Raw genomic sequence first — 13,925 nt, forward strand, 5'->3', positions numbered from 1 at the left:
AGATATAAAAGACCTCTTTTGCACTGACCATGTAAAAGCTGCTGCAGACCATTTTGGTTTCTCCTGCGTCTGCTCTGACTGCTGCTGTCCAAGGTCCTGAAGGATCCCACAACCGGCAGATTCTGTGGAGGAATTGCTCTGATTTTAGAGCTTATTACTGTAGAGTTGATCGTCATCAAATAGCATAAGTTAGATCATTGTAATCTAGGGATATGCACTTAGGTTTGGTTGTTCAGTATCCATTTACAGGGAATGTGAGAGGTACTAGAGTACCAAAAACGTAATATGAGTTCTGTAAATCTTTATATTTCACAAGAAAGCAAATTCTGATAAATAGGGAGAAGATTGGACAACAGATTGTAAAGTAAAGGGATACAATGGTGCTGGTTCAGGTCGCTGACCAGCAGAGGAGTATCTTCAAAAACTTGCGTCCTGCCCAGCTCCGGGCAACCAGTGATGTTGCTGGGCGGGATGCCGACCAGAGCATCCCAGGTCCCAGGTTGTTAAGAACTGGATGGGGAGATAAGTGAGGACCATACACATCTCCCCGTATGGCTCTTAGCAACCTGGGATGCTCTGGTTGTCATCCTGCCTGCATACACGTCTCCCCACCGGCTCTGGTTGCTAAGAGCTGGGCAGGGAGATGTCTATGGCACTTACACATCTTCCCGTCCAGCTCTTAGCAACCTGAGATGCTCTGACCAGCGTCCTGCCCAGCTCCTGGCAACCAGTAACGTCACTGGTTGCCAGGAGCTGGGCGGGACACCAGCTAGGGCGTCCCAGGTTGCTAAGAACTGGGAGGGAAGATGTACGAGCACCATACACATCTCCCCTCCCAGCTTTTAGTAACCAGGGATGATCTGGCTGGAATCCCAACCAGCTCCTGGCAACCAGTGATGTTGCTGGTTGCTAGGAGCTGGGCGGGACGTCGGCCAGGGCATCTCAGGTTGCTAAGAGCTGGACGGGAAGATGTGTAAGTGCCATAGACATCTCCCCTCCAAGCTTTTAGTAACCAGGGATGATCTGGCTGGAATCCCAACCAGCTCTTGGCAACCAGTGATGTTGCTGGTTGCTAGGAGCTGGGTGGGACGCCGGCCAGGGCACCCCTGGTAGCTAAGAGCCGGGCGGGGAGATGTGTATGGGAGAGAAAAAAAGTCAGCTGTTTCTGCGGGTCGGCAAATGTTCGCTGACCCTCTGAGCAGTGCCAGCCTCTTCAAGTAGCACCTATGGCATGTGCCCTATGTGCCATATCCTGGATACTCCACTGCTGGTCAGGTATTCTTCCTGTTGCCTGTCCGCATCTAATCCTTGATGAAGGGGACTATTGAGCCCCCGAAACACGTTTTTTAACATTTTGACCTCCTGTCCCGATTAACTGGACTCACATTATATCTTTGGCTGCTCTCTTCCTCCTCTAGACTACTCCAGGGACCCCACAAGCTTACCCCGGCTGACAGAGAGCTGCCTCTAAAATTTGGATTTCAAGTGATACCCCTCCTGTTTTGGGTCCAGTGGTCTACCAACACGTCTATCACTGAAGTGTATATTTATAGGTCAGGGCTATATGTCACATAAGCACTGCATGGGATTTGGAGAATGACTCAGGCTTGTCCTTCAGCACTTCTTAGAATGTCTCTTACCGTAGATGAACACTCCGTAGAACACTTGTTACTAACATTTTATTATTATTATTAAATAGTATTTATAAAGTGCCAACAGTTTGCGCAGCGCTTTACAATATAAGGAAGACATTACAATCACAATACAATTCAAGACAAGATGGTAAGGAGGGCCCTGCCCGTGAGGGCTTACAATCTGAAAGATTGGAAGAATAGATAAATTAATCCCGCATTCTTCTCACATCACCAGATCAAAGTTCCATTTCATCTTACAGGAGACCAGCCACGGCTTCTGATGCACCAGCTGCGGTGGAAGAACAAGAGTCAGAGGGCCTAGTAACCGCAGGGTATTCTAGGACCTGCTGGGATTTGTGGTTCCACGGCAGCTGGTCGGAGGAATCTGTCTTGGAATTTAATACTTGAGTGAAAAACTGCCAAAGGACGCTGCCTATCCGGCAATGAAACGCATTGGGGTATTCGGCCTCAGAACCGGTTCCCTTTAAATGAGACAATCAAACCATGTTACACCTCGCTTGGCTGTTCTTCCTGTTGCTGTCCATGGTCCAGACGTATCTTTGAAATAGCAGATCCTATCCAAGTAGAACGAAGGAATAGGTTGAATTTTTCAATTGTAAACAATTTGCAGGGCTGTTCACCTTGCGAATATCTGTGAATATATCTGAACATTTGCTCAAAGTTCTTTATTATTTTAGGGCTGTGCAAATTAACGATTAATTTCTCGACTAATCGGTAATCTTTTTGATCGATTAAAATTTTTTTGAAACTTTCTGCACGAGCGCCAGCCAAGGCATTGGCCTATACACATACAGCACAGCAATGAAGTCATAAAATGAACTAGGATCACAGTAATCCAGCACGTTATTATTCTGAGTTGCCCCACTCAAGCGGCGGCCATATTGAGTGGGTCACGTGAGATTAATAACGTGCTGGATTAGTGTGATCCTATTTCATTTTATTACTTCATTGCTGTGCTGTATGTGTATAGGCCAATGTAGTTGGATCTGTGTGTGCGTTAAAATTAATCAAAATTAATCGATTAAAAAAAAATTTGATTCATCGAACACGAAAATTGTAATCATTACCAGCCCTATATTAATTATGTTCTGTATCAGTGCAATGGATTTTCTATTATTCTCGTGTAATGTAGTGTTATGGCCACTAGATGGAGCAAAAGGAGCATAGGAATTAAGTATTTATTTTAGCGGCTCCTTACCTCCATCTAGTGGTCATAATATGATATTACACGAACAAAAAACATTTACAATACATTGCCTTGTATAGAAACAACTAAAGAACACTTGTTTAGGCATACATCCGCACACAGTGGCGTAACAACCGGGGGTGCGGGGGGGTCACTTGCGCCGGGCGCAGGACTGAGGGGGGGCGCCGTCACGACCCCCGCTAAACGAAGCCATGGCTCCCTCTCCCTGACACGATCACCTGGCTGTCATCGAGCACAGATTGAATGTTCACAGATATTCGCCCTGCGAATAGTTTATAAATAGTACAACAGCAAAAAGTTTCTCAGCACACTCACAAGCCAGCATGCAAAAAAACTTGTCTAACCACTAAGATTAAAAACAGAGGTCCTAGATACACGTCTCCTGCGGAATATGTTAAAGCCGCACTGCCGTGCCAAGGCACCTCTAGATAGTGCGGTCCTAACTCTAACCTATGAGAGTCTCCATCTTGGAGCACATGTAGCAAAATATCAAATTGGGTGGAGGTTTGCCAGGAGGAAGCCCAACCTCCTTAAAGGCACAGGGACACACAAGGGAATCACATTTGGTGTGTCACTGCACCAGATCAGTCAAGCAAAACAAATGGCAAACGCACTCATCAACTCATTACCAGCTTTAAAGCAAGGTGCACATAGAACGGCTTTAAACAATACAACAGCAAAAAGTTTCTAAATAGACCCCAAAGTGTAAGTCCAGACAATTTTTTTTTAGGGTAAGCCTCTCTATTAAAGCCTTGGATAGCAGTTGTACCATACCTCCCAACTGTCCTCATTTGATGAGAGTGATTGTCCCTCTTTTGGAACCGAATCACTCTCTCCTTCTTTCCTCCTCAGTTGTCCCTTTTTTTGGTCTGATATCCTGAATGGGGGGAAAAAAACAATTATGGGTTTAACCAATTATTTATATATATAAATTCTTATTGGTCCCCATAACTTGGGGTGTAGCAGGGGTGTGTCCATTGTCTATATATAACTGGGGGTGAAACAGGGGTGTGTCCATTGCATATATATAACTGGGGGTGTAGCAGAGGTGTGTCCATTGCCTATAGATATAACTGGGGGTGTAACAGGGGTGTGTCCATTGCATATATATAACTGGGGGTGTAGCAGGGGTGTGTCCATTGCATATATATAACTGGGGGTGTAGCAGATGTGTGTCCATTGCCTATATATAACTGTGGGTGTAGCAGGGGTGTGTCCCTTGCCTATAGATATAACTGGGGGTGTGGCATGGGTGTGTCCATTGCCTATAGATATAACTGGGGGTGTAGCAGAGGTGTGTCCATTGCCTATAGATATAACTGGGGGGGTGGCAGGGGTGTGCCCATTGCCTATATATAGCTGGGGGTGTAGCAGAGGTGTGTCCATTGCCTATAGATATAACTGGGGGGGTGGCAGGGGTGTGCCCATTGCCTATATATAGCTGGGGGTGTAGCAGAGGTGTGTCCATTGCCTATAGATATAACTGGGGGGGTGGCAGGGGTGTGCCCATTGCCTATATATAGCTGGGGGTGTAGCAGAGGTGTGTCCATTGCCTATAGATATAACTGGGGGGGTGGCAGGGGTGTGCCCATTGCCTATATATAACTGGGGGTGTGACAGGGGTGTGGTCATTGCCTATATATAACTGGGGGCATGGCAGCGGTGTGTCCACTGTCTAAATATATTGTCCTAGAAGGTGCCCTTTTTCTCATCATAGAAAGTTGGGAGGTAGGGTTGTTCTAAATGTTCCCCACTCTGTCCAAAACTAAAAAAAATCAGTTTTGGTTGGACTTGGCCTGGATATGGTGAGAAGAGCTAAGAACCAAAAAGCCTCCACATACCAGAAGGAAGCAAAGTAGAGGCTTCTTAGAACAGAAGGTATCCGTGTGTCCCACGTCCATCATAAATATAGAACATGAAGGAGTAATCCCTTTAACCTGTCTGGTTACACCTTCTCATTGGTCTTCTACTCTATAGAAGCCATGCACTGCACTGGTGATGGTCAACAAGCCTAAAACCGCTGTATAAAACATGGAATAAATGGCTCTGTAATAGTATGTGGTTCCTGTGCTGTAAGCCAGCCTCTGTGGATGTACAGTTGGTCCAGAGGCATGAGGAACGGTAAGCATCGGTCCCCACACTGTCCTTAGATGAAGAATGATATCCTTATTTGTGGATTTGGGATGGAACATTGATATGGAGATACCTTCTGATCTGTGGAGGCTTCACACTGCATTGGGTTCATTTTACCAATAATGGCAATCCAGTGGTGTCTTCAACTTGGTTTGATGTACTTATGAGTCTGGACCAGAATGGACATGAATTTGGAGAATGACCCGGTTTGCCCTTCACCTTGGCTTTGAATCTCTATATTACTGTAGATGAGTTTCCATTAGAATCAGACTTTACTAACACACTGGTGATGGGAAAATATTCAAATTTTCTTTGCATGTTATTATAAAAACTATTTAGCCGGCCTCCATCTCCATACTTACCAACATTCTGGTACCGGATCTTCGGGACACTGATAACCCCACCCACTATCCCCACTTTCCGGGTGGACGCTCCCAAGTCACAGCCATTGTATGGGTTGGTCTCACCTAGACCTGCCTGTAAATGTGCAGAGGGCCACCTATTATGTCCACTTTATGGGTTGTTCCCACCGAGACCTGGCCCCTAAATATAAGGGGACTGCCCATTCTACCCACTTTACCAGTTTGTCCCACCCAAACCCAGGCTCTTAATATAAGGGGACTGGCCATTTTACTCACTGTATGGGTTGGTCCCACTCAAACCCGGCCTCCAAATCTAAGAGGACTGCCCATCCTACCCACTTTATAGGTTGTTCCCACCCAAACCCGGCCTCTAAATATGAGGGGACTGCCCATACTACACACTTTATAGGTTGTTCCCACCCAAACCCGGCCTCTAAATATGAGGGGACTACCCATTCAACCCACTTTATGGGTTGGTACCACCCAAGCCCAGCCTCTAAATATAAGGGGACTGCCCATTCTATCCACTTTATGGGTTGGTACCACCCAAACCAGGGCTCTAAATATAAGAATATTCTACCCACTTTATAGGTTGTTCCCACCCAAACCCGGCCTCTAAATATGAGGGGACTGCCCATACTACACACTTTATAGGTTGTTCCCACCCAAACCCGGCCTCTAAATATGAGGGGACTACCCATTCAACCCACTTTATGGGTTGGTACCACCCAAGCCCAGCCTCTAAATATAAGTGGACTGCCCATTCTACCCACTTTATGGGTTGGTACCACCCAAACCAGGGCTCTAAATATAAGAGTATTCTACCCACTTTATAGATTGTTCCCACCCGAACCCGGCCTCTAAATATGAGGGGACTGCCCATTCTACACACTTTATGAGTTTGCCCCACCCAGACCTGGGCTCTAAATATGCAACAACCACCCACTCGTGAACCTGACCATGACAATTAATGCCTTTTTGACTTACTGTACACCAGGACACAGCATTGATGGAACACCGGGCCAAGGTATGGGACTGTCCATTTTCATTACATACCTCATTGCAGACATTATTACTGCTTCTTTATAAAATGCAGGCAGATCGTGGCTGGTTGGAGGGGCCGGCAGGGTGCTGTACAGAGCTTCCTGATAACATCACAGCACCCTGACTCAGTGCTCCACTAAAGGAGTGGGCTGTTGTCTGTGAAGGTTTATGCAAATATCTAAATACCTTGATGGGTGAAATCAGTCTGAAGGAGTGGACATCTCTAGGCAGGCTGTATTTGCATGCAGACCACCCAAGATAATGTCTACATGTGACCCTGAGCCTCCATGATTGAAAGAACTGAAATACAACGATGGGACGGTCTGTTATCCTCTGGCTGGGGAATAAAGGACTAGATGATGCTGCATGTTCTCCATCCAGGAAATGAGGCGGGCTCTATGTGACTTGCTGCAGCCTCTGATGCACATTATGAGGAGCTCGCAGTGTGCAGTGACATCAGAGGAAGCAATTTCAGTCCAGGACAGGAGCCGGTACAACTGTGCCAAACTGGAGGGAAGGCCGGAGCTCAGCTTTAAAGGAGAACTATGAGGCGGGTGCTTTTCACTCATCCTCATAGTTCTAGCCGACCTGTGACAATGAGACTGTCACAGATCGGCTCAGTAGATCGAGAGGTGAGCGAACACATACCGGCGTTCTCTCACCTCTCGATCCTGTCACGGCTCTCTGCTGTGACAGGGGAGGGGCTGGATTCCCCCCTCCCCGCTCCAATCCGCCAGCGCTGACTGGCGGAACGGACGGGGAAGGCGGCGGGTACAGCTGGCTCTGCCTCTAGATAGGCAGAGCCAGCTGTCAGTCACGCAGCTGGGCGGATCTCGACAACGATGTCGGGATCCGCTCCAGCTGCGGTGTCTCGGTATACCGCGAGCTGTAGCTCCCTATATACTGAGCTTAGGGTAACGGGAGGATGCTAGTTTGTGTCCTCCCGTTACCCTAAGGAGAACTATAGGGAAAAGCCCTGACCCCATAGTTCTCCTTTAACACACAATGAACTCTGGTCCTCCAGACATAGCGGGAGATATGGAGCCGTTTGGTGATTACCAGGACGAGGATCTCTAATGCAGACATATGAGGCGCATTCTCTACATTAATGGACGCCGAAGGCATTGTGTCTAATGGACGTTAATACAATCTTCTCTTTATGGTGGATGCGGCGGATTCCTCAGACATTAGTGTAATGCTCCCCACCATACATCTCCTGGAAATGTTCCACAGTGATGACATGGACGGGGCGGCCGGGAGAAGATATAAGAGCATTTCATTTCCCCCGACGGTAATCACCAGTTCCGCGCTAACCAGACGGAGTAGACTATTAAAGCGGCACGGCGCTACAAGCAGGCAAAGCCGCTGAGACCGGCTCCCCGATGGCTGCTCCCGTCCCTTCCCATCCCCGCCATCATTTGTTTTCATTTGGAGAATCTTGTTTACAAATGAGGAGAAATAGAAATGTTTTCATGGCTACGTCCGCCGAGCCGCCTATCGGAGACCGGTCTGTGTGTTAGGTAGAGTTACTGGTACGCTGCGGCCAAGAACAGGCGCTTAGGATGTTATATATTATTGACTGCAGCCTTGTTGGAGAGATTCCTCTTTACTTCCTTTTGTGAACACAGCCAGGAAACAGCCAGGATGGACATGACTGTGTCATCTCTGAGCCGGCATCTCATTCCAGGAAGCAGATGGTGACGCTGGATGATGCCTGAACAAAGATGGTGCCGTCCTTCTGGAGAGAAAAGCAGATTACCTCTCCTCGACTGAAATGGCTTACTCTGATTTCACTGCACACTGCGAGCTTCTCACAATGTCTATTAGAAGCTGCAGCATTTCCTGGCTGGAGGACACCCAGCATTATCTATCATTTTCCTCCTTAGCCTGACTGTCCCTGGTCCCGCCCCTTTCATTCATTGGATTTCAGTTCTATCAATTATGGGGCTCGGCATCACATGTGGGCGTTAACTATGCAACTACAGCCTGCCTAGAACTGCCCACCCCTCCAGACTGACATCCAGCCATCAAGGCATTTTAATATTTGCATAACTCCTCCCAAGAGCCAGCCCACTGCTTGCATCAGGGCTAAAGGCAGGGGCGTCCCGAGGCCAGGTGTCACCCAGAGCGTGTACCGGGTGACACCCCGCCGTGACGTCATCACACATGCGCAGGCACCTTGGTGATACCTGCCGGCGGCCATCTTGGTGATGGACACCGGCAGAGAGCGGAGGGGACATTCACCCGGCGGAATAAGGTATGCCGTATATTTAATATTATTTTTTTTACATTTTGATTTAATTTTTTTTTAAATCAATGTCATTTTTTTTCCCACCTAACTTTATTGCTATCACACAGGAGATAACAAGCCCCTGTGTGATAGCAAGGTAGACGGCGAGGTATGAATCCACCGGCGTCCCGTTAATGTGGATTGACGCCGGTGGATTCATTCCTCGCGCCCTATATCTGACAGCTGGGGGGAGGCCTTACACCGGCACCCACAACTTCCCCACAAGGTCACCGCTGCCGCCCCGAGGCCGGGCCTCAGTGGCCTTGTGGGAAATCCGGGCCTGCCGTCGGTCCCCCTCCTTTCTCCTGCAACTGCCAGGCTATCGGTCCGTGACCGAGTGCCCGACTTTTCAGAGGGGGTGACACCAAAATGACTGTCAGTCACTTTGGTGTCACCTGGGTGCGGGCCGCACCCCCTTAGTGACGCCACTGGCTAAGGGCTCTTGAGAGGAGTACTCAGACAGGGTGCTGTAATGTTATCAGGAAGCTATGTACAGCCCCCCTGCCGGCCCCTCCCACCAGCAATGATTGACCTGCATTGCATAGAAAAGCACAGAGAGCCCCAGTGATGACATCTAAAATAAGCTTTTATTGATGAGGGGGGAGGAGGGGGACCCGGGAAGGCAAAATATGAGCAGATTAAACTTCAGCTTTAAGTAAAAGTGGAAGTTTTAGATTCCCAGGAAACGTTTATGTCATTTCCTTCACATATGACACACAACAATGTAGCCTTTCCCTCATAGGTTACAATGTATCCAAACCCGAGAACAACAATGTAACATATTGCAGCTTATCATGGATCTACTCCATAGATATGATGGCTGCATCAGTTCCACCATACTGCCTATTCTCCGTGAGACTGGCCCAGCATTATAGTGGATCTGGGGCCATGAATACAAATCACATCACCCTTGGGTAGGTCGGCGCCACTTTTCTTGCTGGAAAGCCCCATTTATTCCTTTTTTATTTGTACTTTATACTTTCCTTTCCGTGTATCATTTTGCAGAATAGCGATACCCAATAATGACCACAAGATGGCAACCTATACTCATGTATGTTTATGTGCAGCTGCCTTTCCTTACAGTCAGGAAGTATTGACAATCATTAAATTAGAACTATGGGGAAAAACACTGACCCCATAGTGCTCCTTTAAAGTCAATGATAGAAATATAGATCCGTGCACATTCTTGTTGTATCCCTATAAACACGCTACAATTACAATAAACTCTCGATGTGCCAGTAATATTGGGATCATTTAATAAGACTTCTGTGACACATCATTGGCGGTGTGAACAAGGCCGCCATTAGAAATAATGGGGTCCAGTACAGCCTACACGGCTAGCCCACAGGGCTGTACAGGGAACACTGAGCCAGTCACATTTGTTTCTTTACAGAGGAGCTTACACTCTAATGCAGAATGGCACCGGCTGAAGGGGGACTACAAATCCCAGCAATACATTATACAGCAATGCAGAACAGTATATGAATTGGACTCAGGACTTAGTAACGCATTGGGCTCTGGACTTACTAATGCACTGGACTCAGGACTTAGTAACGCACTGAACTCTGGGCATAGGAACGCACTGAACTCAGTATAGCACTGGACTCAGTGCTTCACTTGAAGAAAAGGTGGCAACCCTATCCACGAGTGCCTTGGACCTGCTGTTGACCTGCATCAAGCTGCTTTTGCCTTCAGATTGACTTGTAGGGGGGGGGAGTGGTGACGTGAAAAACCCTTCGGCACCGGTGGTATGTCACTTAGAACATAACCCATTGCCTGAGGAAGGGACGCCGAAACGTTGCAATGTGACAAGCTGCGTGTATCAATAAAATGATCACTTTCTGAAGATTGGACCTCGGCATGCCGTTCATATATTTTACTATTAGAACATAACCCGATCACCTAACCAATCACCTTCCTTCATTAACATAGATTAATACTGCGTAGAGATTTGGGCGCCGGGGTACTAACACGCGCCCCTTCCTAATGATGTGATAGTAACGTGTTGACCCGTTTCCCTTTTCTAGAGAGAGGCAACAACGCTCATTTCAAACTGAAAGGTATTGTATCAGCCGCGCAACATGAATGTGGACAATGTGTGAGAAGATCATTGCTGGTGTTATAGTTCTCTGTTCTAAAACAAAAAGAAGTGTCTGTTAAAGCAGCGGTTCTCAACCTGTGGGCCGCGACCCCTGAGGGGTCGAATGACGATTTGCCAGGGGTCTCCTGCTAATAGATAGCGGCTCCTAGCCACCCGGGAGAGAAACACTTTCTCCTGGAAAGGTTTACTCTGCTCGATCGAGCCGAGTAAACCTTTCCCTGCCCTGCGATCGTTTTTTTTTTTTTTTTACATCGGGGGCCGCCGTAAATCAGAAAAAAAAAACACCACAGGAATGCTTAGCTAGATTCCTATTGGCTATGTTACTTTGCAATAGCAAACTAGCTATTGCACCCGCCCTCTCCTGCTGATGGAGAACCTGAGGTTCTCCATCAGGTCCCCTTCTAGTGATTGACAGCAGCAGAGGGCGGGTGCAATAGCTAGTTTGCTATTGGCTATTGCAAAGTGAAATAGCCAATAGGAATCTAGCTATGCATTCCTAAGGTGGGTTTTTTTGTTTTTGTTTTTTTATTGTGACGAAGATTCTAATTTGTAAGCATAAGATCTGCAGCACTGATAGGACATATTCATATAAATTCCTTACTACGTCTTCCAAGAAAGAGTAGATTGACTCACATGGCAACAACAAATTATTCTGGTTGCTAGGGAATATCACGGAATAATAATAATCTCAACAAATAGAAAAAACATGTTCTACACCAGGGGTTCTCTAGCTGTGGGGTCGCTGTGTGATTTCTGCTGTGTTAAGTGAGAGTCCTCCTCAGCCCTCTCCTAGCCCAGCGGTGTCATTTCTCCCGCCATGCCGCCAGATGTCGCTGCAGCAGCCGCGTCATCCCTAAATCTTTTACCGTTGGGGGTCACCACAACTTGGCAAATGTTACCAAGGGGTCACGGCCCTAGAAAGGTTCAGAACCGCTGTGTTAAAGGGTCTGTTCACCCAAAACGGATATTTATAGTTACAGGACCCCCAACAGTGGTCTGAGTCACCCTTCAGGGTCTTATTCCATGATGGGGTGTCATTCATCCTGCTGCTTCTTCCATAGATATGGTATCAGTGGCATCATTGGGGTTGCTGTGGATGGGCGGAGCTGTGAGCAACTGTGGCACCGAGGAAATGTAAGAGAAGGTGCTGGCATGGAACAAGCATGTGACCAGTGAAACCTGAAAAGGCTGGGCACTCAAATGTTTATTCCAGGTCAGTTAAGACAAGGTTGCTTGTTTCCCCCAAGTCACCCGGGGCTTGCTCCTCCCCCTCCCACTTGGTGCTTGCTCCCCCAGTCCACCTGGTGCATTCTCCTGCCCCCATTCACCCAGTACTTGCTCCCCTTCACACACCCGGTGCTTGCTCCCCCCATCCCCCTGGTGAGCTCTCCATCTCCCCCACTCTGTCTTCACCTAATCATCTTCTGCAGCTGGGATCCCACTCCCCACTTGTCTCAGAGTCACTGCACAGCTCCGAGTCCACCAATCGGGTTTCCCCTGGACCTGGAAGTGTGCCGGGACGTCCTGCTGTATGTTCTCTCCCGCTGCTGGCTTTCTTGTGCTGATTGTGAATATAGCGCTGGACAGGCCACAGGCAAAACAAGTGGCAGGCCCCCCAAGAAAATATTGCGCCTGGGGCACCTGCCCCTCCTGCCCAGCCCTCGGCCCGACCCGTGCTATTCCCACAAGATCCCTTTAAATACAATCAATAGTCTGAGTCCAAAAACATTTCAGCAATTTTACATTTTCACCGCTAGATGGCGCCAGATACACACACTCTCAGGATTGCACTGGCTCAGCAGCCTGTATATGAGCATCTCCCTGTTCTGTATGGTATGAGCTCAGAATAGCCCAGGAATGGCTGACACAGGGACTGTTCCCATTGCATTGCACTACGGTGAGAAAAACCTTTCCATTTCTGTCCATCCAGTCCTGAGATCTAAATAGCTCTACCACACAGCACTGTCCTGAGATTTTGTCTCTGCTGTAAATAAGTATCACTTACAGGTCATGTCCCTTTCCCAATAATAATAGTAATTATATAAATAAATAAATAACTAATAATAATATTAAAGGAGAACTATGGGGTTAAGGCTTTTCCCCATAGTTCTCTTTACGGTAACGGGAGTACACAAACTAGCGTCCTCCCGTCACCCAACGTCACAGTCAGTGAGGAAGGGTAAGTAGAGAGGAAGGGGAAGTGCTAAGGACCAATCACGTGTGTTGACAAGAAACTTGCTCCCAGGAGTAGAGAACAGAGAGATGATCTCATCAATGCTTTGCTGCTCCTTTACTGCCCAATCACAGTCAGGGGGCGGGAACGTGGCCTGGCGGTGTTGCTTTACTGCAATGGAAAAAGAAAAGTCAGGTCATGGGTTGGCTTTGCCTTATAGATCTCAATGGACACATGCAATCCCTTTGCCGGGTATAAAAGGCTCCAGTATACATATTCCATCCGGGTATTTATCTGTTCGGCTTTTACCATGGAGCTGCCTTGTTGAATGAAATGCACGCAGCACTTAACCCTGCAAACCATGGATTTCGGTAACACCGTCTAGGCCTAAGAAGGTGAGGCCCGATGTCAGTGCCGTGTAGGATTAATGCCCTTCGACTCCCCGTCTACCTGCTCTATAATTACAGATGTTCTTATTGCACGGAGCGCATTGATCCCGAGTCCGATGAATGGGACTCGGGGGAGACGCCGTCCATCAAATTTAACAGGCGCTCCTCAGCTCTCTCCATCCTAATGAGCTGTGACATGCAAAGGGCGTCAACTGCAATATGGACAAGGCCGAGGCAGATCATGGAAACCGGACAGCCAGCAGGGGGCGGCGGAGGGACAGAAAGAGCAGAAAATGATTAATAGTCAGAATATAAATAATATTGTTAATCAATAAGAAAATCAATCACCAGAAACATTTATAAATTCGGCATCTGAGATAAAAAGATTAAAAAAAACAAAAAATTAAGAGGTTTGTGCCTTTAAACTTAATACATTTAAAAAAATATATACATACATATACACTATATATATTGTTATTTTTTACATTTAATTTATTAAGTTTATAGAAACAAACCTTCAAAATCTTTTTCTTTTTTTTAATCTTTTTATCAAAATTATCTATCTCAGATG

General features: G+C 47.2%; 1 protein-coding gene across 1 annotated transcript in view; it reads left to right on the forward strand.

Annotated features, from left to right (window-relative positions):
- Positions 1–13,655, forward strand: part of LOC108799759 (limbic system-associated membrane protein-like) — a gene marked incomplete at its 5' end in the record, with an annotated part of 34,883 nt that extends 21,228 nt beyond the window's left edge. The window contains 3 exons of the mRNA XM_018571669.1: positions 10,719–10,751; positions 11,854–11,926; positions 13,433–13,655. Of these exons, the coding sequence (XP_018427171.1) occupies positions 10,719–10,751; positions 11,854–11,926; positions 13,433–13,655 (329 nt within the window). The remainder of the gene's footprint in view (positions 1–10,718; positions 10,752–11,853; positions 11,927–13,432) is intronic.
- Between the last annotated feature and the right edge of the window lie 270 nt (positions 13,656–13,925).

This window comes from Nanorana parkeri, unplaced genomic scaffold (assembly GCF_000935625.1).
Source record: "Nanorana parkeri isolate BGI_ZX_2015 unplaced genomic scaffold, ASM93562v1 scaffold1806, whole genome shotgun sequence".
NCBI classification, from domain to species: Eukaryota; Metazoa; Chordata; class Amphibia; order Anura; family Dicroglossidae; genus Nanorana; species Nanorana parkeri.